Below are 26,321 nucleotides of genomic sequence, written 5' to 3'. Positions count from 1 at the left end.
TTTCTCCCAAAATGAACATATAGATTCAATGCAATCCCAACAAAATACCAGCAGCCTCTTTTATAGAGATTGACAAACTGATTCTAAAATTTATATAGAAATGCAAAGGACCTAGAATAGACCAGGATCTAGAACTCTTTGAAAAAGAACAAGTTGGAGGACTTACTCTACCTGATTTGAATACTTACTATAAAGCTGTAGTAATCAAGACCTATGTGGTATTCGCAGAAATATAGACACAGGAAGAGAATAAAGAATCCAGAGGTAAACCCAAGTGTATATGGTTAATTAATTTGGGGGGGGGACTTTCTATTTATAGTGTATTTTTTTTCTTAACTAAGGTTTTTTTTGATAGACTTTTTTAGATTCACAGAAAATTGAGTGGAAAGTATAGACAGTTCCCATTTACCCGCTGCCCTTCCCCCACACACACACCCACAGACTCCCCCATGATCAACATTCCCCACTAGAGTGGTACATTTGTTACAACTAATGAACTTACACTGACATATCATTATTACCATAAGGCCATAGTTTACCTTAGGATTCACTCATAGTGTTGTACATTGTATAACGTTGTGACAAATGTGAAATGACATGTATCTACCATTATGGCAATACAGAATAGTTCCATTGCTCTAAAAATCTGTGTTCCACTTCCCTCCCTCTCCCCTCACTCCAGTAAGCACTGATCTTTTTACTGCCTCCATTGTTTTCTCTTTTCCAGAATGTCACATAGTTGGAACTGTAAAGTATGTAGCCTTTTCAGATCAGTTTTTTTCACGTAGCAATATGCATTTAAGTTTCCTCTGTCTTTTCATGGTTTGATGGCTCTTATTAGTGCTGAATATTCCACTATGTAGGTGTAGCACAGTTAATTTTGTGTGGACTAAGTTTTCAGTTCTTTTGGGTAAATACCAAGGAGCACAATTGCTGGATCATATTGTAAGAGTTTGTTTAGTTTTGTAAGAAACCACCAAACTGGAACTTCACTGATGGTACAGTGGTTAAGAATCCGCCTGCCAGTGCAGGGGACACGGGTTCGATCCCTGGTCCGGGAAGATCCCACATGCCACAGAGCAACTAAGCCTGTGTGCCACAACTACTGAGCCTGTGCTCTGCCTGCATGCCACAACTACTGAAACCCACGCACCTAGAGCCCAAGCTCCACAACAAGAGAAGCCACCGCAATGAGAAGCCCGCACACCGCAACTAGAGAAAGCCCATGCGCAGCAACGAAGACCCAATGCAGACAAAAATAAATTAATTAATGAATTAAAAAAAAAAACCCACCAAACCGTCTTCCAAAGTGGCTGTACCATTTTGCATTCCCACCAGAAATGAAACGAGTTCCTTTTTTTAAATAGATTTATTTATTTTTTAAATTTATTTATTTTTGCTGCATTGGGTCTTGTATGTTTATGTATACATGTATATATATGTATATATATAATATGTAAGTAATGTTTTTCTACTCCAGATGGTATTGATAAAAATTAACTTGTAAGAGAGCTGTATTTAATTGGCTTAAAGAAAGGGGGAAAAAAGCTTATGTAAATTAAGACTAGTCAAACAAGCATATATTATCTCTACCAGATGTTTAACATTATAATGCTATGAATTCAACCTAAGAACAAAATGCACAATTAAAGTGCACTGTTTGATGTATGTCAACCATGACAGTAAATTAAAAGTAAAAAAGAATGGAGAGAGCCATACGTTTAACTTTCTAGGTTCTTTGTCTCTGTGATTTCTTTTTTCTTTTTTAATTTTGTCCAAGCTGTGCAGCTTGTGAGATGGTTCCCGGACCAGGAATTGAACCCAGGCCTCCACAGTGAAAGCGCCAAATCCTAACCACTAGGCCACCAGGGAACTCTTTGTGATTTCTGATACTTGCCTGATTTGTCCACAAAGAAACTAATATATATATACACACGCACACTAATATATATATACACACACACTAATATGTATATTAGTATATATTAGACCTGAATCACTTTGCTGTACACCTGAAACTAACACAGCATTGTAAATCAACTACACTTCAATAACAAAAAAAATTTTTACAGACAAATTAGTCTTACTTTGATTATCTGATAAAAATGGAACTGATTGTGGAGAGAAAAATTCTGTGTTTCAATAAAAGCTGTAACACCCCTTTGTAGGTTGTTATAAACTGGCTCCTGCCACTTGTTGTATTCACAAAGTGAATCAACATTTCTAGTTTCCCTCCACCCTCCTGACCTGGCATCACTGAAAACTAGGACTGCCCTTTTCCCAATGTCCTGCAAGCTAAGGCAACTTAATATAAACGTCCATAAGAAAAAATCACTGCAACAGATCATGTATAACAACCCTGTATGCCTGCTGCTGTTAGTTCACGGGAACACCCAGTGCCGTCACCAAAGACATTCAAACTGCAAGCCAGAAAATTCATCAGAGAGCCGCCAGATAGCCTCACTCCACCTTTTTTTTTTTTCTTTTTTGGCCACTGTGTGGCATGCAGGATCTGAGTTCCCCAACCAGGGATCGAACCCATGCCCCCTGCTGTGGAAGCGCAGAGTTTCAACCACTGGACTGCCAGGGAAGTCCCTCCACCATCTGAAGATGCTTTGAGACTGACATGTAAGAATCTCACAATTAACTGCCCTCTGGTCTCAAAAACTGAGTTTACAATTTATTCTAACCATTAACCTCTGTTTCTCTTTTTCCAAAGAAATGCCCCTCATTAAATGCTTGCTAGCAGCTCACCATATAAAGGCCTAAGTTAGGCGGGTGCCCTACTCCCACCTATACCATTGCCTCCTAAAGTGAGCTCCGACTGTCACTGAACTGACCTGTTCTCAGGACTAAGAGACGGATCCAGGGAAATACAGGATCATGTGCTTAGATTTGTTCTTTTCTGCTTGTTCCAATCTGTGTTTTCCTCCCCCTTTCACAGATCTCTTTGCAACTTCTAACCCGACTTTTTCTCCATGGCCACCAACTCGGCTTTTAATAGATGAACCTTCTAGGGAAGTGCCAGATGGAGGGAAGGAAGGAGTTTAGGACATGCCATCCCAATATGTGCCACTTCAGCATGTTGATTATTTTGAGTTAAAGGCACTTGAAAAACAGTAGATGCAAGAAGGGTCCACTGACTTTTTCTTTCTAAAAGCAGGAGACAAAATTCCCAGGTGAAAGCTGCCCTCCCTGAACCAGGAGGAAGAAACATTCTTATCACAAGAGAGGAAGAGGGAACTTCGCAGCGGTCCAGTGGTTAGGACTCTGTGCTTTCACTGCCGAGGGCCAGTGTATACGTGTGGTGCGGCCAAAGGAAAAAAAAAGAGTCCAGGCCAAGAGAACGCTGTACAAACAGACATGGTTAAAATAACTCTTATCTTCCTACTTCTGCCCATATATATATATATATATATATATATATATATATACACACACACATATATATATATGTTTTTTTTTAGACTGTGCTGGGTCTTCGTTGCTGCGCACGGGCTTTCTCTAGTTGCAGTGAGCGGGGGCTATGCCTCGTTGCAGTGTGCGGGCTTCTTATTGCGGTGGCTTCTCATTGCACAGCACAGGCTCTGGGCGCGCGGGCTTCAGTAGTTGTGGCACACAGGCTCAGTAGTTGTGGCTCGTGGGCTCTAGAGTGCAGGCTCAGTAGTTGTGGTGCATGGGCTTAGTTGCTCCGCAGCATGTGGGATCTTACGGGCCAGGGCTCGAACCCGTGTCCCCTGCATTGGCAGGCGGATTCTTAACCACTGCGCCACCAGGGGAGCCCCTGCCCGTATATTTTAGTTACTCTTCTACAGTTGCTACTCTTTTCATCCTTGTATGCAAGCCCCTCGGGCTTGTCAGTTCTTTGGGTCTTCATTATTCTTGTCAGGGCTCCCATGTGCGTGTAAGTTAAACTTGTATGCTTTTCTCCTGTTAGTCTGTCTTACATCAGTCCCAGCTGGAAGCTCTAAGAGGGTAAAGGAAAATTTTACCTCCCCTACACACTAAATGTCATTTTTTACTTGAAAAAAGGACAAACTATGGTTATGCAGCCTTGCGTATTTTGGCAGGTATTTTCTCGAAAATGGATGAAGTTAGCCCATCCTTTCAAGGAAAACAGCTGACAGCATTTGTTACCTATGACAAAATGAAAGCTTTCAAGTAAAAAATTAGAATTTGGGAAAGCAAATCTATTATCATGGGACTTCCCTGGTGGCCCAACGGTTAAGACTCCGAGCTCCCCATGCAGGGGGCCCGGGTTCGATCCCTGGTCAGGGAACTCAGATCCCCACATACTGCAACTAAGCCCGAGTGCTCTAGAGCCCACACACTGCAACTAGAGAGCCCACGCACCGCCACGAAGAGCCTGAGTGCCCACGTGACACAATGAAGACCCAGTGCAGCCAAAATAATATAAATAATAAATAAAAATTTTAAAAATCCATTATAATAAGCATGTGTCATATGCATGTTCATACACGGAATAGTTTATAACAGTCAAATGAGTGAACTGAACTGTAGCCTCACACAACACTTCTAATATTTAAAAACGTTTTTTTTTAAAGCAAGGATGACTTTATTTTATTTATTTATTTATTTTTGGCCATGCCATGTGGCTTGTGGAATCTTAGTTCCCCAACCAAGGATCTAACTTGGGCCCCAGCAGTGAGAGCACCAAGTCCTAACCACTGGACCGTCAGGGAATTCCCTAAAGACTTGTCTGACATTAGGGGTGATATTAATAATTATACATATGATATATAGAATAACTACAATGAAATGTGTCAACATTTAGAAGATACGCAATATGTTCTAAATGAACAATGCATGTTACAAAAGGCATTCATGGGAAAAGATCCATTTAAACTACAAAAACAATAGATTTTTTATTTAAAAGAGTACAACGAGGGTACTTCCCTGGCTGTGCAGTGAATAGGACTCCGTGCCCCCAATATAGGGGGCCCGGGTTCGATCCCTGGTCAGGGAACTAGATCCCACATGCATGCTGCAACTAAGAGTTCGCCTGCCACAACTAAGGAGCCCTGGACGTGCAACTGAGGAGCCTGCCGGCCGCAACTAACACCCCACACAACCAAATAAATATTTTTTTAAAAAAAGAGTAAACGAACAGTTCACAGATATGGCATCAGATTCCATATGGCATCAGATTCCATATTGCAACCAACTTTTAGGACACTACTCGTCAAGTTTGGTGTACTATCAAAGAAAACTACCTCCATGATATATGGGATATTAAATGAAAAGGCTATTAAAATACTTTTTCCAATTACATATTTGTGTGAGGCCGGATTTCTTCATATACTTCAACCAAAACACCAGATTGAATGCAGAAGCATATAGGAAAATCCAGCCAACTTCTTTTATGCCAGACACTGAAGAGATTCTCAATATTGTAAAGCAATGCCATTCTTCTCATTAACTTTCTTGTTTGTTTGTTTTGGAAAATATCGTTATTTTTTCATTTAAAATGTTTTTTTTCTATTAACATGTAATGGGGTTATCTTTGTTAAATAAATTAATATTTTTTAGATCTCTCAGTTTTAAGTTCATATATAGAAAATATTGACAGTTTCCTAGACGAAAAAGTTTTAAAACTGCTGCTCTTGAGAAACTCTTGCCCAGGTATCCTGGAAACATATACAAAATTTTAACACTGTTTCTACCATGGCTGGAAACTGAACATAGACCTAATGTCCATCTGCAGAACAAATACATACATTGTGATGTAGTCATACCAGATAATAGTATGTAGCAGTGAAAATGATAAATGATCTACAGCTCTGCATAAGAACATGGATGAGGCACAAATACCTAACACTGAGAAGAAAAAGTAACAGAGGACTTACAGTATGAGTCCACTCCGATAGAGGTAAAAAAATATGGAAAGCTAAACAATAAAGTATTCAGGAATACAAACAAGTGTGAGTCAAAATTTAAAAGTGCCACTGCAGGGCTTCCCTGGTGGTGCAGTGGTTAAGAATCCGCCTGCCCATGCAGGGGACACGGGTTCGAGCCCTGGTCCGGGAAGATCCCACATGCCGTGGAGCAACTAAGCCCATGCGCCACAACTACTGAGCCTGTGCTCTAGGGCCTGTGTGCCACAACTACTGAGGCCACGTGCCATAGCTACTGAAGCCCGTGTGCCTAGAGCCCATGCTCCGCAACAAGAGAAGCCACTGCAATGAGAAGCCCGCACACAGCAACGAAGAGGAGCTCCCATTCGCCACAACTAGAGAAAGACCGCGCGCAGCAACGAAGACCCAACGCAGCCAAAATAAGTAAATGAAATTTTTTTTTTTTTTTAAAGTGCCACTGCATATCCACCAGACTGAAACTAGCAAGACTGACAGTATAGATTTGCACAAGATGTGGAGCAACTGGAACTCGTACATTGTTGATGTGAGTGTAAAATGGTAGAATCACTTAGATAAAAAAGTCTGGCAGTTTCTTGTAAGTAAAATACACCTATCCTGTGACCCAGCAATTCCATTTCTGGGTACTTACCCAAGTAACAAAATATATGTCCACACAAAGACTTGTACAAAAATGTTAATAGCAGCTTTACTCATTATAACCCCAAACTAAAAACAGCTCAGAAATCTACCAGTGAAAGGATGGATGAATGAACTGTGGTATATTCATCCAATGGGATACAGTAATAAGGAGGAGTGAACTGTTGCTGCCCACAGCAACATGGATGAATCTCAAAAGCATTATGCTGAGTGAAAGAAGCTAGACACTAATGACTATATACGGTTTGTTTCCATTTATATGAAGTTGTCAGACAGGCAAAATGGCAACAGTAGAATCTAGGTGGTGGGTATACAAATGTTCACTGTAAAAGTCTTTTAACTTTGCCGTATGTATGAAATTTTCAATAAACGATAAGGGAAAAATAAGCAGTGAAATTTTAAAACAAAAAGCAAAGGAATAAGGGTTGGTTCTTGTTAGGGAGAAAGTACTTTGTGATTGGGGTAGGGCACACACGGGCTTCAAGATTACTGGAATTTATATGTGTGTGTATATATATATATATATATATTTTTTTTTTTTTTCCGGTACGCGGGCCTCTCACTGCTGTGGCCTCTCCCGTTGCGGAGCACAGGCCCCAGACGCGGAGGCTCAGCGGCCGTGGCTCACGGGCCCAGCCGCTCCGCGGCATGTGGGGTCCTCCCAGACCGGGGCACGAACCCGTGTCCCCTGAATCGGCAGGCGGACTCTCAACCACTGCGCCACCAGGGAAGCCCTGTTTTTAAACTGGAGAAATTGATACCTGGCAATTTGTTTTATTGCTTTTAAAATGATACATTTGTCGTCTTCAGACTTATATATGTTTAGTGATTTATAGATGCCGGGAGGAAGAAAGATCTCTTGTCTTTGGGGTTTGCTAAGTTGGTATTAGTGGAACAGCCTGCAATCATTCCCCCTCCTCCGGCCCCTGCCGAAAAAGCCTGGTCTGTGGCAGGAAAAAATGATCCAACTTTCTGAGCGATAGGGACAAGCTTCTGTGTGCTGCAAGAGAGACCAGGTGGGCCATTCTGCCTTGACCCTCTGCTTCTAGCCCTCGAATGTTCGTGGTGTTTTTGTACACAGCCGTCTCTTCCTTAGGTGAACCACTAACCACCCACCAGCCCACTCTGGCAACACGGGGAGGCTTCCACCTCGTGTTCTCTAGCCCTAGACAGGCCCTATCACATTCCCTTTCTGGGACTGCTGTATGAGTACTGCAAGAAGGTATTCCTCTTGCTGCTGAGGTTACAAGACAAGGAGGGTATGCGTAGAGTAGAGGCTGCCGGTTGCCATCCTTCCCACTGTGCGAAGAGGCTCGCTGAGCTTGAAGCTAATGCAGAGATGAGCGGGAGAGATAAAGCCTGAATGGTATCATCTGGTCTCCTAGATCCAGCCATTCCTGAGGCCCTGAGCAGTGATGTGAGCCAATACATTCCCCTGTTGTATAAGCCAGTTTTATGTGGGTTTCACTGGCAACTAATAGTCCTAATTATCAAAAGTCCTCAGCTGCCAAAACGCTAGGTGCCATTTCCGTGTCCGCAACCCTCCACTCCCAACAGCCAGTCCTACTCACCTGGTGATCTCCTCTAAGGCTGCCTCAGGTAAGGCCAGCATCTCCACCAGCAGGGACAGGATCTCAAAGAGCAGAGTGCGGGGGTTTGGGGGAGCCACGTCCGTCAGGCCTCTGCTGGGGACGTGGGATGGTGGCTGCCGTTACCACTTAACAGCCCTGGATGCCTAACAGCCCCAGCAGCCACCTGGCCCCTCCCCCCAGCTCTGAGTGCCCTGGGCTCACCCCTGCTCACCCACAGCAGAAGAAGCTCTTGTTGTCTGTCTGTCATCACGGCCAAGAAGTCTTTGAAGTTCACGTGGCCGTCTCCTGTGGAGGCCAGAAGAATACAGTGTGGCCAGGGGCCTTTCAGAGCAGGCTCGGGCGTTGCGACCCAGGCACGGTTATTAGCGTTTACTCATTGGGTTTGATGATAAAAGTAACGCATATTCAATGCGGAGAGCGTGGTGCACACAGGAGAGTGGAAGGTGAAAATTAAAATCTCCTGGGTTAGAGGCTCCCAGAAGTTCCTGGAAGCAGCAGACTGGTTTCATGTCATAGGTGTACCACTTACTATCTTTGTGACCTTGGCAAAGTCTCTTAACCCCACTAAGCCCTAGTTTTCTCATCTATAGGGTGAGGATGACCTTAACACCTTTCTCATGGGAGAGAAATTGAGGCAACGTGCTCAGAATAGGGCCATGCATATAATACACGCTCATTAAACGTCAGCAACTCTTATTACAGTGTGCTAGTCTCTGCATGAGAACATATTTGTACCTACAGTTTTCCCACTTTGGCCTTCAAAGTCCTGCTAGACCTGCCCGTTACCTGTCTCCAGCCTCACCTGCTACCAAACTCCCCAGCGCTAACCTGCTCTCCCTCCAGGGGCCACATTCTTCCCTGTTGCGGGCCTTTGTGCACGCTGCTTCCTCTTCCTAGACTTCTCCCCACCACCCTCCAACTCTTTTTGTTTGTTTGTTTGCTTGTTCTTGTTTGTCTGTTGTGGCCCTGGAGGATCTTATTTCCCCAACCAGGGATTGAACCCGGGCCCCGGCACTGAAAACGCAGAGTGAGAAACGCGGAGTCCTAACCACTGGACTGCCAAGGAATTCCCTCCAACTCTCTCACTTAATGCTCCCCCTTGACCATCACTTCCTTAGGGAAGTCAGACCAGTGCAGGTCAGACCCCCTGTTGGACACTGTCATAGAACCCTTGTACTTGAACCACACACTCATAAGATCTGGGATTTAACTGAAGCTCTGGGAGACAGGAACTGGCTGTTTTGTTCTGCACTGTGTCTTCAGGGCTTAAGACAGAGAGGTGCTTGGCAGATGTTCTCTGAACTACTTGACAAATTGATGAGTGGTCTGTAATTCTTAAAGCCACCCTTGTGGGGGGGTGGGGGGGAGGAGGTGGGGGGGTCGCCTAATACTCTTATCCCCATGTCACAGATGAGGCCTGAGGCATAGACAAAAGTAGGCTGTTGCCTGGGGTCATGTAGGGGCCGAGCTGAGGTCCATTCTTAGCTTGTGTCTGAGGATTCACACTCAGGCAGTGATGGAGGAAGCAGAGCTGACACTCAGAGGTCAGGAGCCCAGGCCCCCTACAGCTCCGCTGTGTTCCCTGCATCTAGCCAACCAAACCACATGTGATGCTTCTCACCCTGTGCCCTATTCCCTTTGTCCAGGTTATTTCTGCCACCAGCAATGCCCTTCTTCCTTCCCCTCTCCCTGCCTAACTCCTGCTTCATCTTTCACAATTTGGCTCAGGCATCACCTCCTCCAGGAAGCCTTCCTTCCTGATCCCTTCCTCCAAGCCACCTTAAGCACTGCTTCCTTTAGCAACTCTTCCTTCTGTGTCATTGACTGTGTGAGCACCTCGAGGGCAGGTCTCATAGGTCTTACACATGTCTTTATTCCCTGTGCCCAGCACAGGAATGGACATACAATAGCCAGTTAATAAAGATTTAGTGAATGAATAGTACCAGCAGTTAATGTCTCCCGGATGCATGCTCTGCACCAAGTGTTGTGCTCCATGCTTTGCCTGGATTATCTCATTTAATTATTTTAACAGCCCAGTGAGATGGGTATTGCTGTAAGCCCCATTTTACAGGTGGGGAAACTGAGACTTGGTGAACTTCAGTGATTTGTCCAAGGTCATACAGCTGGTAAAATGAGTGACCAAGTCATGGAGGAATGTCCAATGAAGCACACATAAAGCTCTGGAAGGAGTGATCTCAGAGATCACCTACATCTTAGGTCATGAAATAAGTCTTGGTCATCTCTGGGTCCCCAGAACCTGGCACTGAGTAGGTACTCAGGGAGCCCTAACTTTGGGGCCAGGACAAGCTACATCATTTGTGGGGCCCAGGTCAAAATGAAAATGCAGAATAGGGCCCCTCTTTCAAAGATTATCAAGAATTTCTAGACTGTAACAGCAGAGCATTAAACCAAAGTCAGGACCCTGTAAGCGCAGAGCCCTGTGTGACTGCACAGGTCTCATGCTGCCCATGAACCTGACCCTGCCTGGGGTTCAGGATGAAGCCTCCCTCAACTCACCATCGATATCAGCACTCCTCAGGGCATCCTCCACCGATGGAGGAGTCCACCTCCTCAGGGCCGGTGTCAGGGACATGCCCATGAGGAGCAGGATGTTCTCCAGGCTCTGTGCATCCACCTCGCCATGACCACTGAAGATCTCAAAGTAGCTGCGGAAGGCTGGGGTGGGCAGTGGGGTTGTTTCTACCATTCATCCCATCCGCTCCAACCACCACCTGTCCAGCCTTCTTTATCACCATGGCTGGGTAGAGGGACAAACTTAACGAAGACTGAAAGTGGAGGGGTGTGGGCCCATTGACTCACTTCACTCTCTAGTACAAGGTCAGACCAAGGGCTCAGCTGGTGTGGCAAAAGCTCAGCTAGTTAGCTGCCTTCACCTTGCACCAGAACATGCCCACTTTAGGGCACCCCTGCTATGTGCCAGGCACTGTGCTAAGCTCTTTATAGCCATGTTCTCATTTAATTCTTACAACAGCCTGGTAAGAGTAGAATGCTTATTCCCTTGTAAAGATGGGGAAACTGAGGCTCAGAGGTTAGAGAACCAGATAGATCTTTCTGACTCCGAGTCTGTGCCTTGGCCTTGGGGCTCTGCAGTTACTTATCTGGATAGACATAGCCTCTAAGACAGCTCTGTTTGTCTGGACCGGAGCAGAGGACCAGGAAAAATGCTGAGAAAGTCCCAGAACAGCACCACTTGATAGAAAAGTCGTGTCCTGGTCATAACGTGTGGTGTCTGGTTTCACAGCCCACAGCAAAATCCAGGTTAGAATCAACAGACCTAGTGATAAGACTGGCTCTGCCATTTACTAAGAAGCTGGGTTGCTGTTACGAGCTAAATTGTGCCTGCCGCCTAAACTCATGTGTTGAAACCCTAATACCACCCCACCCCCATACCTTAGAATGTGATGATGTTTGGAGATAGGGCCTTTAAAGAGGTGATTAAGTTAAAATGAGGCCACTGGGGTGGCCCCTAGTCCAACCTAACTGGTGTCCTTAAGAGAAGAGGAAACTTGGGCACACAGGAGACACCAGGGATGCATGTGCACAGAGGAAAGACCATGTGAGGATACAGGGAGAAGGCAGATGTCTGCAAGCCAAGGAGAGAGGCCTCAGAAGAAACCAAACATACCAACACCCTGATCTTGGACTTCTAGCCTCCAGAACTATGAGAAAATAAATTTTAAGCCACTCAGTTTGCGGTACTTCATTATGGCAGCCTGAGCAAGCTAATATAGTTGCCGTGGGCAAGTCACTGTGCTTCTCTGAGCCTCAATTTTCTTATCTGTAAGATGGACAGAACAACAGTACACCCTCCCAGAGAGGTTGTATTAATTCATTGCTTGGCACATCGTAGACTAAGTCTCTGATGAACAGAACTGAAATGTGGGGAAGAGGTAGGGCTGGGATTAGGGTTGGACTAAGTGGTGAGCTGCCACAGGCAGGCACGCTGAAGAAGGAAAACGGAACAGCTCTCAAAAGTGGTAAGATCATCCCCAATGCAGGGTGGTTTGGACCATCAGAGCAGGTAGCCAGCTCTTTCCTCACCAGGCAGGGCTGAGCCTTGGGGAGAATGCTGAGTCTCTAAGCCAAAGTGGCACATTGTCCATGAACTCAGCTCAAGAAGATGGGCAGTGGGCGCTGGACCTAGAAAAGCCCCTCTAAAAATGACTAGAGACTTTTAATGCTAAAAGGAGTGAACTTCAAAGATGGGGTCCTAGGGAGCCAGAGAGTGCACTCAGGGAAGGCAGAAGAAGGGGCCGCTCTGGCCCAGACTTTGGGGAAGAGCGGAGGGTGGAAGGAGGGCACACACCTCCTCATCCAGGGCAAGAGCCGGGTGTGGCTGGGTTGGCAGTGGATGTGGACGGCTGATTAGGCCACCTCCAGAGCCCAGAGGAAGCAGCAATCACTCCTCAAAGCGCAGGTAAGTGGAATCACGGGGCCCAACCCCAAGGACGACGGGGAGCAAAGGGCACAGTGCCTCGCCCAGGGTGCATGTTCAGAACTTTTAAATTTTTTGGTGGAGGTGGGATGCAGTGGAAAATGGGGACCTGTGTGTAACTGAGCAGGACCCTATGGGGCCTTCCTGGGACAGAGCCCACACACACACCTCCCATGTCCTCTGCCTCTTCTTGTTTGTAGAAAAACTTTAGCCTCCTAGGCTTTCCCCAAGTTCCAAAGAATGGATTTAATCAGAGAAGTGAGAAAATGCAGAAAGAAAGGAAAACAGTCAAACAAGACAACCTAATAATAGTTCAGACATTAAACAAAGTTAAACAAAACAATAATAGTTCAGACATTAAACAAAGTCAAGGACATTTAGTTCCTCCTCAAGGGCTATAGATAATATTCTGAGCCATGTCCTTTGAGCTGTTTTGCAGATACTGAAACCCCTACCAAGTGGAAGAAGTTAACTGTATGCTGACCATGAGCACGTAGACCCGAGACCGGTTGAAACCAGGTTGATAATGTCAACTCTCGATTACCTCACCACCAACCAATCAGAAGAATGTCCGTGAGCTGATCACACACCCCACAACCCTGTCTCTCACCCTCTCTTTAAACACCTTTCCCTGAAAGCCATCAGGGAGTTTAGGCCTTTTAAGCGCTAGCTGCCTGGACTCCTTGCTTGGAGCCTGCAATAAACACTGCCCTTGCCTTCACCACAACCCGGTGTCAGTAGATTGACTTTACTGCGTGTGGGCAAGCAGACCCCAGTTTGGTTCAGTAACATGTCCAGGGCGGGTGGTCTTGTTAAATGGTGAGGGATGGTCTAGGACAGGTGGAGGCTCTACAGCCCTGCGTCCCATCCAGGTGGCCTCTGCAGAGGACCAGTAGCACGGGCTTGGGTTGGGGTAGGCACAAACGTCTCCAGAAGCGAAAGAGCTTTGCAGGGCTTGCTCCATTCATTCAGACAGGTGGCTCTGGAACAGAGAAGAGAACTGGACCCCAGGTGAGAGGACCCAGCAGGATTGTGCTCCCCAACTCAGTGGTGTGAGAGTTTGGGTCAGCCTCCTACCCCACTAGCCAAGTGCAGGGCTGGGGTAGGTACCAGGGCAGCAGCACGATCAGCAACCCTGTCCCCCACCCCGGGCTTATAAACCCAAGGACTGAGGGTTCTGCCTGCCCCGCAAGGGGCTCCCCTGGCCAGGCCCACCCTCACCTTCCTCTTGCTTCAGTGTGAGGTGCTCTTCCGACCTCTCCTCCCAGATCTGACACACCTTCAAGAGGCAGTGTTCTTCCAGCTCCTGCCTGCAGAGGACAGAGCCCGGGCAAAGGGCACACATTCAGCCACCCACCCTGGCCCTGCACCAAAAGCTAGGGGCGGGTGATGGGGAGCCGAGGCAGAGGGGGTCATGGGAGGAACCCCGGGGGAGGCTTTAAGAGGTCAGGAGAGTCTATGAGTGACCCAGGGGAGGAGCAAGGCAGAGGTATGGGGAGTCTAAAGGGGGTTAGAGAGAAAAAGTGGCCTAGATATGAAAGATCAAGAGCTGGGAAAGACAGGAGACAGAAGTGAGGGGAAATGGAGCGGGGACACATGGGAGGGAACAGACAGGTGCAGTGACAGGGACAAGAATCTGGAAGAGAGTAGCCAGGGGCCCTGGGACCAGGACCTGATCCCAGACACCCTTTCTGGGGTGGCTCCTACTGTGCCTTGGGGTAGTTCAGGCTCCTCTCCCCGCTGTGGTGCAAAAGTTCTGTCCTTCTCCAGCCCAGGTCTGATGCAGGGGCCGGCAGGACTGTGATGCGCACTGAAGCTGGGGCTCCCATGGGGGCAGGAAGTGGCCCAGGGGCTGGCGGTCGGGCCCAGCATGGGGCCATGGCAGGAGCTGAGGCAGGACTCTGAGGCAGGGTCAGAGGCAGGGTTGGGGCTGAGTTGCCAACCGGGACAGAGACGGGCACGGGGGCCAGTGTCCTGGGGGACTTCCGGCTTGGCGGCGCACGGGCCTTGGTGACCCCCCAAAGCGTAGCCTTCTCCTCTTACACCTCCAACAAGCACTTCATGAAGCCCGGCCGGGGGTTGCCAAGGTCCTGGGCCGCCGTGGCCCCCGCGGGATCCTGAGGCTGCTTCTGGGTATGGTCCATCTCCCTCCTCTCTCCGATGTCCCTCGCCTCCTGGGGACAGGACCGGGGAGGGGATTTGGGAGGCCTCCGGCCAGCCAGATTGTCCCACAAAACTTCTCCCAGCCACCCACTCTGCAGCGGATCCTCACCCTGCCCCTCCCTCTCTGGGCCCCTGGGGAGGCCCACCTCTCTCCTGCAACCTACTAGGCTCCCGCCCCATGTCCTCCCCCACCCCTGACCTGGGCTCTGCCCCCTCCTGGCTCTCTGAGCTGTGGTCTTGAGCGAGTTACTCCCCATCTCACCACTTGTTTATTTGCTTCACTGCAATCAACACAATTTGCAATGGCCCTGTCCGTGCCTGTTGTTTGCCTGCCTGACCAGAAGTAAGTTTCCAGAGGGCAGGACCTCGTCTGCCTCTTTTATCCATATTGACCCAGCAGCCAGCTTGTGGTAGGCGCTCGATAAATTCCCACTCATTCATTCAGCAAATGCAGCACCTCCTGCATCCGTCCCATTAGAGGGATGAGCTGTCCCCTGCCCACCTCCAACCAGGCCACGCCACGCAGGCTCCAGCCCAGCCCTTTCTCTGGTTCAAAGATGTAGCTCTCAAAAAAAAAAAAAAAAGATGCAGCTCTCACCACACACCCGCTCTTCCTAAAGTATCAGCACTACCCTCTCCGCCAGATTATTCCCATCAGCATGGAAACATGCTGTATTATCTTCCCTCTTTAAAAGAAAAAACTCTCCCGACAGTACAAAGCCTTCCAACTACCATCCCAGTTCTCTGCTCTTCCTTTAGAGCAAAATTCCTTGAAAGATTTGGCTGTACTCCATCTCCACTTTCCTCCTATCTCCAGTCTGGCTTCTGCCACCACGCCCCAACCAGACCCTTGCAAGGCGGTGGTCAGATCTCTGCCCTCCTCAGAGCCTACCACTGACTGGTGATAGACCCAGATGACCACTCCATCCCTCTGGAAACGCCTTCTTCTCCAGACTCCCGCTCTCTCACGAGCTGGCTCCCTCCCTGAGTATTCGGCAGCCTCCTTCGCTGGCTATTCCTTGCTCTTGCTCCATGTTTTTAAAATTAATTAATTTATTTATTAATTTTTGGCTGCGTTGGGTCTTCGTCGCTGCACGTGGGCTTTGTCTAGTTGAGGCGAGCGGGGGCTACTCTTCGTTGCCATGCACAGCCTTCTCATTGCGGTGGCTTCTCTTATTGCGGAGCACAGGCTCTAGGCGCACGGGCTTCAGTAGTTGTGGCGCATGGGCTTCAGTAGTCGTGGCTCGCGGGCTCTAGGGCACAGGCTCAGTAGTTGTGGCGCATGGGCTTAGTGGCTCCGCAGCATGTGGGATCTTCCCGGACCAGGGCTTGAACCTGTGTCCCCTGCATTGGCAGGCGGATCCTTAACCACTGCACCACCAGGGAAGTCCCTCCATTTCTAAATGTGGTAGAGACCCAGTGACTTGTCCTCAGATGCCTTCCTGCTCTATATTCACTCTCCTAGATGTTATCCCCATTTTTTTCACATTTACATCTCCCATCCTGACTTCTCTGTCCTTCCTCACTCCAGACGTCCTCCTGGCATTTCTTCTTGGGTGTCTAGGACATGACCAAAGCAGAACCTTAGGTTCTTCCTGTCTGCTCCTTCCCCAGTGTCACCACCTTGGTTAATGACACCACTTGTTGCTCAGGCCCCAAACCTAAAGCCTCTTTTTTTAAATTGAAGTACAGTTGATTTACAATATTATATTAGTTTCAAGTGTACAACATAGTGGTTCAGTATTTTTGTAGATTATACTCCCTAAAGGCTCTTTTGATTCCTCTTTTTCCAACCTACCATTCCACCAGGCAGACGATGACTGTATATTCACAGGTTGCTCAATGAAATCAAAGAACTGGGAAGTGGCAGAGTTGGCAGAGGTGGGGATGGCTGGGAGGGGGATGGGAGCCTCCCAGGTGTTCAGGGAAGCTTTGGGTTGTGTGCTGTGACTGAGAGCAAATGGGTGGAAGAAATCCGTGCTGATGTGGAAAAAGCCATGACCTGGGGTGAATCCAAGGACTCTAGAGTGTAAGAGCATCCTTGACCCCCACCCAAGATGCACACACATGCACATGTGCAAACACACACGCATGCACATACATGTGCACACTCATGCAAACACACAGGCACACGCTCACACCTTCCCCAGTTTGACTCCAAATACTGTCCCATTTCTGCCTCTGCCCCCTTCATCCTCCTGATCCCCAGCCCACCCTTTCCCCATCCCCACTGTGGCTCTACTTACAGGTGGAGGAACAGGCCCCAGTGCTGCCTGGATCTCCTCAGCCTTGTCCCTAAACAAGGGAGGAACTCCCAGGTGAGGGAGGGGCTCGGCTCAAGGCTTGCCCCTTGCACACTCCTTCTCTCAGCCCCCAGGACACTCAGGTCCACCGCCCCAGCTTAGTTCCCCTGGCCTTCTAATCCCAGACGGGCTCCTCATACCCTCACATCCCCTGTGGGGACATGGCTCTTGAAGAATAGGCCCGTGGAACAAAGAATTCTGGTATTAGAGCTACTATACAGATGGGGAAATGGAGGCCCAGCGGGGCATGACTTGACCAAGTTCTACATCATATCAGGAGCTGTCAGGACTAGAATTCACCTCCCCTGTAGCTTAGCAGAACAGCAGTCTTGTTGGGGTCAGGGAGTGGGGTGGGGGGCCATCAGAGGATGCCTTACCTTTCTTTGGGTGTGTTAGGTCTTGGCATAGATGGTGGGGAAGAGTGGGCCGTCTTTTCCTCCAGAGTTGCCGTGGGCATTAGGGACATTGCTTCCTGGGGACTGTCCTCATGTCCCCCTGAGCCAGGCTCTGGCAGAGCTCCCTGTGGCCTGATGGGTGGGGTGTCCACTTCCTTGGGGGGCTTGTCCCCCAGTTGCTGTCCACAGCTGTCCAAGGTGCAACAAGGCTCTGTTGGCTGCACTATGTCTGACTCATTGGCGGCCAGGTGACCTGGGAAGGGCTGACACTCTGGGTCCTGCCAAGGACAAGGACATCAAGATGGTGAGCCCCATCCTGGCTCTCAGTTGACCCTCAACACTCACCAGAGACCAGCTGTCAAACCCTTACTCAAGCAAGCACCGCAAGCATTACCTTACTGAGTTCTCCCGGCACCCCTAGAAGGTTGCCCACTTTCCATCATTTTGAGGGATGAGGACATTGAGGCCCAGAGGAGGCAGGACCTGCCCAAAGTCATATCCAGGCTTCTCTGTGCGGGTAGAATGGGAGCCTGCAGAAAGTGAGATGATCCTCTTTAAATGGGATTTCCCAAGGGATGTTTCAAAGAACCAGAGTCCTTCACGGCACTCCCTACAAAGGGGATTTTTACACTAACTGATTTTAAGACTTTAGTAAGTTGCTATAATCAAGACAGTGTGGTGTTGGAATAAGGATAGACAAATAGATGAATGCAACAAAGTAGAGAGACTCACACATATGTGGTCAAGTGATTTTCGACAAAGGTGCACACTCAGCAGAGAAAGGATAGTCTTCAACAAATGGTGCTGGGATGGTTGGACAGCCATATGCAAAAAATGAACCTCAATCCATCCCTCAGACCATATGCAAAATATTAACTCAAGGTGGATCACAAACCTAAATGTTAAACCTAAAACAATAAAACTTCTCAAAGAAAACATCGGAGAAAATCCTATGTGACTTCAGGTTGAGTAAAGATTTCTAAGAAATAATACCAAAAGCACAGCCATAAAGAAAAAGCTGATCAATTAGACTTCATCAAAATTAAGAACTTCTGTTCTTTGAAAGTCACTGTTAAGAGAATGGAAAAGACAGCTCCCAGACTGGGAGAAAACATTTACAAATTAACATATATTATAAAGGACCTGTATTCAGAATAGATAAGAACTCTCAAAACTCAAGAATAAAAAAAAACCCAGTTTTGTAAAAAAAAGGTCAGAAAGTGAAATGACAATCCATAGAATGGAAGAAAAAATTTGTAAATCGTAGATCTGATAACAGTCTCGTATCCAGAATATATGAAGCGCTCTTACAACTCAACAATAAATTGACTAATTCAATTAAAATGATGGGCAAAGTATTTGAATAGGCATTTCTCCAAAGATATACAAATGGCCCATAAGCACATGAAAAGATGCTTGACATGATTAGTCATTAGGAAAATGAAAATAAAGACCACAGTGAGATTCAACTATACACCTATTAGAATGCTTAGAATTATAAACTGACCATACCAAGTTTTGGGGAGGATGTGGAACAAGTGGGACTCTCATACATTGCTTATGGGAATGTAAAATGGCACAACCATCTTGGAGAAAAGTTTGGCAGTGTCTTAATAAGTTAAACATACAAATACCATATGGCCCATTCTACTCCTAAGCATTTATTTGCCCAAGAGAAATGAAAGTACATGTACATATAGACATGAATGTTTCTGTAAGTCTTACTTGTAGTAGTCAAAAAGTTGAAACAAACCAAATGTCCGTCAATAGATGAAAGAATGAAGAAACTGGTTTTTGTTTCTTTCCACTGTACAGCAAAGTGATTCAGTTATACATATATAAACATTCCTTTTCATATTCTTTTCCTACATGGTCTATCACAAGATATTGAATATAGTTCCCTGTGCTATATAGTAGGACGAGAAATTGTGACATATCCGTACAATGGAATATTACTCAGCAATAAAAAGAATAAAACATTCATCCCCACATTAACATAGCTGACTCTCAAAATAATCATGATAATTTAAAGAAGCCAGACTAAAAGAGTGGATACTGTATGCTTCTGTTTATGGAAAATTTTGGGAAATACAAACAAATTTATAGCGACAGAATGCAGATCAGTGGTTGCCTGAGGCTGGGGGTGAATGGGAAGAGAGATGACAAAGGGGCACAGAAAATTTTGGGCGGTGATAGATGTGTTTGTTTTCTTGATTGTGGTGACGGTTTCGTGGGTGTACACGTGTCCAAAACATCAGATTGTACACTTGAAGTATGCACAAGTGTATGTCAATTACACCTCACTGAAGCTGTTTGTTTTTTTAAAAAAAACTTAAATCTTAAAATAAAAATAAATTAAAAGGTATTTTACATTCAAATAAGTTTGGAAAAGGTACCATACTCTAACCACATCTTGCAGGGTCCCATAGTGCTCAGCAGCTAAGAAACAGACGCTAGAATATCCTAGCATTAAAAAAAAAAAAAATTGAGGGCTTCCCTGGTGGCGCAGTGGTTGAGAGTCCGCCTGCCGATGCAGGGGACGCGGGTTCGTGCCCCGGTCTGGGAAGATCCCCCATGGCTCATGGCCACTGAGCCTGCGCGTCCGGAGCCTGTGCTCCGCAACGGGAGAAGTCACAGCAGTGAGAGGCCCGCGTACTGCCAAAAAAAAAAAAAAAAATTGACCTTTGTTTTTGTTTTTTTATAGTGAAAACTTTTATATTGAGAATTGGCCAGCTGGACTCAGTATAGATGATCCCAATTTTGTTGGCAACATCTAAAGCATCATAGTCAGGAGCCAGTCAAACATGTGCCTTCTTCTCTCCATCAGGCCTGATCAGGGTGTGGACCTTAGCCACGTCAATGTCATAGAGCTTCTTCACAGCCTGTTTAAACTGGTGCTTGTTGGCCTTGACGTCTGCAATGAACACCAGTGTGTTGTTGTCTTCTATTTTCCTTTCTTTTGTTTTCTTTTTATTTATTTATTTTTGGCTGCGTTGGGTCTTCGTTGCTGCGCGCAGGCTTTCTCTACTTGTGGTGAGCAGGGGCTACTCTTCGTTGCGGCGCGCGGTCTTTTCATTGCGGTGGCTTCTCTCGTAGCAGAGCTCGGGCTCTAGGCGCGCGGGCTTCAGTAGTTGTGGCGCACAGGCTTAGTTGCTCCACAGCACGTGGGACCAGGGCTCGACCCCGCGTCCCCTGCATTGGCAGGCGGATTCTTAACCACTCCGCCACTCCGACAAGGAAGGGAAGTCCCTTGTCGTCTTCTATTTTCTTCATGTCTGACTCGGTGGTGAGGGGAACTTGATGGTAGCACAGTGGTCAAGCTTGTTTCTCCTAGGGGGCTCTTCTGAGGATATTTGGGCTGCCTCCTGAGCCGCAGTGTTTTGGGCCATCGGAAGGTGAGTGACGTCCGGATCTTCTTTTGTGTGTGTGTGTGGCTATGGACGCCTTTCCACACTGCTTTCTTGGCCTTCAAAGCCTTTGCTTTAGCTTTGGCTTCAGGAGGGGCAGGGGCTTCCTTCTTTGCCTTCGGCGCCATCTTCGTGAAAAGCTGTCTGAGCTTTGTTAAAACCAGCATGTCCCGATTTGAATTTTACACAGAACCCCCCATCATCTCCTCCACCAATTCCCTGCTCCCTCGCCTCCCCTGTGGGTCAGTCATTCCATACCCTCCTGCCCAGGTCTCCATGGACATTACCTGGCGGCTCTCGGGGAACTGACCCTCCACAGTTCCTAGGTTCTGCTGGCTCCGCTGTTGGTCCTTGGTCTCCTTCCATGAGCTCTGCTGCTGCAGCCTTTCCTGTGCTGCAGGAACCCTGGAGGGCAGCACTTCCAGCTCACTTCCTGGCGTGGCCTGATTCTGGCCTGCTTGCAGCTCCCCGGGCCCTTCCTGTGGGGGCCAAAGATGACTGCTTCATCCTGGGGAGAACAGACAAAGGGACACCTCAGCTCCCAAACTGGGGCAGAGTTTTACATTCTTATATTTCTTCATAGTTCCCAGAGCACCCGCACAGGGCTCGGCACACCATAGGTGCATAACTTAATGCCTAGGAGAAAGAATAAAGGACTAATGTGAATTCCCCCAATCACAGACACTTTGAGGTCAATGTTTAAGAGAGTTAGGATTTAATATTTTATTATTACTTATTGCTTTTTAGAAAAAAAAAAAGAAAGATCAGGGAGAACTGAGATTCAGAGAGGTCGGAAGACTTAAGCCTCGGGTCATTAAGCTGAAGTTGGCAGGTCCGGATTTGAATCTACACCTATCTGATCTCACTTTAATATTCCGGAGTATTTCCTGCAGGCTTCTTCCTAAGGATATACATACATTTTTTTAATGGGGATTCATTTAAATACCATCTTCAATTATTACATAATTTTACCTAGTTGTATTGCGAATACAATTTTGCAATCTTTTTTCAATTAACAGTATAATCTAAATTTTTCCCATGCCAAAAATCTCTCATAAGCATGCTTTTTAATGAAAGTATAAAATTCTCTCTCTCTCTCTTTTTTTTTACTTCTTGGCCGCACTGTGTGGCATGTGGGATCTTAGTTCCCTGACCAGGGATTGAACCTGCGCCCCCTTCAGTGGAAGCGTGGAGTCTTAACCGCTGGACCGCCAGGGAAGTCCCCTAAAATTCTCTATTTTATAGAAAATCATAATTTACTTAACCATCCCCCTATTGTGAGCATTTAGTGCACACTGGCATTTCCAATTTTTTAGCATTTAAAATACTGTGGAAATCTTTGTGCATAAAACTTTGCCTGAATATGCACTTATTTCCTAGATATTTCTAGAAATAGATGAGGGTAAAGACAGTTTTAAAGCAGTTTAAACAAATTGCCAAGTTGTGTAAGCAGATGTGTGGAAATGGTTTCTATTTCTGCCAGCACGGTGCGCAACGCCTGTCTCAGGGGTGCTGACACCTGGCTTTGATTGATTCCCCTAACTTATCGTGTAGAAGAGATTATTTAGAGGTTTTTGGTTATAATCAAATTTAAATGATAAGCTGACCAGTCTCCCAAGTCTTTCACTTTGCCTCTTTCTGGCTCTCTCTCCATTTTCTCTCTTTTTTTTTTTTTTTTTTTGCGGTACGCGGACCTCTCACTGTTGTGGCCTCTCCCGTTGCGGAGCACAGGCTCCAGACGCGCAGGCTCAGCGGCCATGGCTCACAGGCCTAGCCGCTCTGCAGCACGTGGGATCTTCCCAGACCGGGGCACGAACCCGTGTCCCCTGCATCGGCAGGCGGACTCTCAACCACTGTGCCACCAGGGAAGCCCCTCCATTTTCTCTTTTTAAAAAGAATATATTCTCACTGTAGGCAAGCTTAAAGATATATACGATATTTAGAAAGTAATAACAATAATTCCACATAAATGTGTGTTTCTGTGTCTCTCAGCCTCTCTTTTGTTCATTCTTCTATGAATTCAGTGAATACGTATTTATTGCTCATCTGCTACAGGCAGAGTCCACGGCATGAGGGATGTGAGGTTAAACAAGACATAAATGCCCCTTGAACAAGACACATCACAGAAGTTTGTGGTCTAGTGGGGGAGCTCAGACAAAAGGTCGACATGAATAATTATTTAGTGTGATTCATGCTATGAAAGAGGCTGTGACTTGTCACAGGGGCTGTGACTTGGTGGATCCACCTTAGCCTGGAAGTTGTCCCTCCTCTCCCCCACCACCAGGTGAGTCACAGGGGATTCTCTCCTGGAGCTGCTCTCTGGGAAGCCCCTGGCTCACCTTGGCCCCGCCGGAGGCATCTGCTCCTGGGTGCTGAGCTCTGGATACCTCTCCTCTGATGCCTCTCTGTGTCTGGGCCCGTCCTCTGGCTCTCCTGGTTCTGATGAGGGCTGCTTCCCACCGTCTATCCCTTCAGCATCTGTAAACACAACCTAGAACGAAGATGCCCATGGTACTGGCTCAAATGTTGGCCCATTCTGGAGGGATTCTCCCACTCTCTGGTATCGTCCTGGCCTCCAGGACGGGGAGATCCCGTGCCTAACTGGGGAAGACATTGGAGAGAGGCAAGGAGGAGACAAGGGGCAGGGGGAGAGAGGCTCGGTCAGCACCGATGGCTCCAGCGTGAACCTGGAGTCCAGAGTAGTACCTGGGCCAAGGGGATGCCACTGAGGACAATTTGACAGAGTGCCCTGGGGGACTTCAAGACCCTCACAAGTTCCAAGAGAGGCTTCCACAATTTCCGCTACTTCAGAGCTCAGGCTCTGGAGCTGGGTTTTGATGCCCATCACTCTCTAGTTGGGTGACCTTGAGTCAGTGACTTAGAGGCAGCTCCAAGCCTCGCCTGAGTCAGCAAACTCCAGGCAACCTGGCTCAATCAGTTGATAAGACAAGTTTTCACTGTGAGCCAACACTAAGGGCATCTACCACGGGGCAGGGCCAGTGTCAGGTGCCTCCAGGGACTTAACTCAGTTAATCCTCGACATGACACACATGAGCCCATGAGGCTCAAAGGGCTGCAGTGACATGCCCAAGGTCATACAGCTGGTTAAGTGGTGGCACTGAGACCCCCTGACTATGCGCATTGGAAAAATAAATGGGCAGGTAAAGGAAGCCCTGAATGTTTACCCCAGCCTCCTTCCAAGACCCCCATTTCAGGCCCTCTCCAGGGGCCTAGGAGAAGCCATGATTTATAACAGAGGCTACAGGGAGAGGGTGATACTTAATCCAAGGGAGTGTTGACTATTTTTATGGTGACATTTTTGGCTCTGGGGACACAGAAAGGAAGATCTTCTCTGTGCTCTTCAATTCATGCCACTTGGCATTTAAAAAAAATTTTTTTTTTTTTGATGGAAAGAGGCCGAGAGGAGCAACGAGAGCTTAGGTTGCAGGCTAGGGGATGAGGAGGGTCATGGATGGAAGCTTTGAGCAGCTGTCGGTGGAATGAAGGATATAAGGGACAGGGAGGCTAAAGGCCATGGAAGTAAGTAGGCAATTCTTGTTTTGCTCACCCAGCCAGCATCTCTTTTGATAACAAAGCCAACATTCTTTTATGGGAAACTTACTGTCTCCATTCGGCCCACGCGGCTCAGCAGAGCAAGCTGAGTACCACCTCCGGTTCCATTATGCCAAGAGATCCAGGCCACTCTGCCCTGCCATGGTGACTGGTTCAGGGATAAACATGACTACAAGCTGGGCCAATGACACTGATACCAGAGACTTCAACTATTGCAAAGAGGCTCTCCTCCTGTTAGGAATGCTAAGCCAGAGGATGTAAGATGGGAAGATTTAAGCCTGGAGTGGCCAGGGCAATTCTTGCCATTTTGCAGAGAAAGCCTGCCTGGGAATGCCACAGAGGAAGGCAGAGCTGAGAGACACTCACTGAGCACCTTGATCCAGCCATACCTGAAGTCTACAGGTAGATTTGTCAGTTACACAGGCTGATGTGTTCTCATTCCTGCCTAATCCAGTTTGAATTGAGTTTTGTGCCACTTGTAATAGAGGCTTAATTAAAGAAGTTGGGGAGGGAAGGAAACCTGGGCAGGGGAAAGGAAAGGTGGCTGCTGGGAGTAGAGATGCAGGTCCCTACCTGGCTGACTTCTGATATGGTGGGCTCAACACCAGCCCTGTTGCTGGCAGTCCTCAGGCCAGGACTCGGCTGGGCCTCTGGAGCCTTGGTCCTACCCTCCACGTACATCTGGGCGTTTCTGTTGTGCATTGTGCCAGGGCCAACGAGGGTACCAAGTGAGGAGCATCAAATGCTGTGTTCCCAGAAAAGAAATCCAATCAAAGTTCCACCAAGCCCATTACCTAACTGCCTCTTCAGCAGCCCACATGGAGTCTGTCATGCAGAGAGCCTGGCTCAGGGGAAGAGGTAGGACCAGGCCTGGCATAGGAGAGGCATGCAGCAAGACCAGAGAGCCAGCCACATGCGTTACCCACATATTTTCCCCAATTCTCATGATGACTCTGGGGAAAAGGAGGCTCTGGGAAACAAAGTGACTTGCCCGAGGTCCAACACCAAATAGGTCACAGAGCAGGAATCAAACCATGGCCTATTGGGTCCCAAAACCCACACACTTTTCCCTACAGCAGCATTTCCTAACAGGTGTTCTTGGGGATATTGGTCCCATGAGGTACACCACAAAAAAAAAAGGGTTCTGAGGCCAAATGTGTCTGGAAAGTGCTGAGTTAAAATGAAATAGGCTCTTTCCTGCAGGATTTCTCAGAGCCCTTAATATCCTAAGATGCATTTTAAGGAGAGCCCAAGAGGGAATTCCCTGGCGGTCCAGTGGTTAGGACTCCGCGATTCCACTGCAGGGGGTGCGGGTTCAATCCCTGGTCGGGGAAGTAAGATCCCGCATGCTGCACGGCGCAGCCAGAAACAGAACAAAACAAAAATAAAGAGAGCCCAAGAGTGTCACGGCTGCTGCTGCTATAGAGGAAAATTCCGTTCTTCTTGGAGCTAAGGAATAGGAGTGGGGAACCTCTGTCTTGGGGGCCCTAAAGTCACCAATGGCAATAGGTAGTTCACCAAAGCACCCTGACCCTGCCCTGGACACATCCCTTTCTAAAGCCTTTCTTAGGGTCATTTTTTTTTTAATAAATTCATTTATTTATTTTCGGCTGCGTTGGGTCTTTGCTGCTGCGCGCAGGCTTTCTCTAGTTGTGGCGAGCGGGGGCTACTCTTTGTTGCAGTGCGCGGGCTTCTCATTGTGGTTGCTTGTCTTGTTGCAGAGCAGGGGCTCTAGGCATGTGGGCTTCAGTAGTTGCAGCACGCAGGCTCAGTAGTTGTGGCTCACGGGCTCTAGAGCACAGGTTCAGTAGTTGTGGTGCACAGGCTTAGTTGCTCCACGGCATGTGGGATCTTCCTGGACCAGGGATCGAACCCGTGTCCCCTGCATTGGCAGGCGGA

The 26,321-nt window shown here is 47.4% G+C and overlaps 1 protein-coding gene across 1 annotated transcript in view; it reads right to left on the bottom strand.

Annotated features, from left to right (window-relative positions):
- SPATA21 (spermatogenesis associated 21) overlaps positions 1-25,124 on the bottom strand; it is a gene marked incomplete at its 5' end in the record, with an annotated part of 31,727 nt that extends 6,603 nt beyond the window's left edge. Inside the window, 12 exon segments of the mRNA XM_082674915.1 lie at positions 8,105-8,215; positions 8,327-8,361; positions 8,364-8,410; positions 10,643-10,801; positions 13,803-13,891; positions 14,289-14,620; positions 14,624-14,755; positions 16,991-17,039; positions 17,425-17,720; positions 21,137-21,328; positions 23,200-23,340; positions 24,996-25,124. Of these exon segments, the coding sequence (XP_082531041.1) occupies positions 8,105-8,215; positions 8,327-8,361; positions 8,364-8,410; positions 10,643-10,801; positions 13,803-13,891; positions 14,289-14,620; positions 14,624-14,755; positions 16,991-17,039; positions 17,425-17,720; positions 21,137-21,328; positions 23,200-23,340; positions 24,996-25,124 (1,712 nt within the window).
- Between the last annotated feature and the right edge of the window lie 1,197 nt (positions 25,125-26,321).

This window comes from Grampus griseus (genome assembly GCF_964374135.1).
Source record: "Grampus griseus genome assembly, chromosome: 1".
NCBI classification, from domain to species: domain Eukaryota; kingdom Metazoa; phylum Chordata; class Mammalia; order Artiodactyla; family Delphinidae; genus Grampus; species Grampus griseus.
The sequence above is the reverse complement of the archived record's forward strand: the minus strand, read 5'-3'. Positions and strand labels throughout refer to the sequence as shown.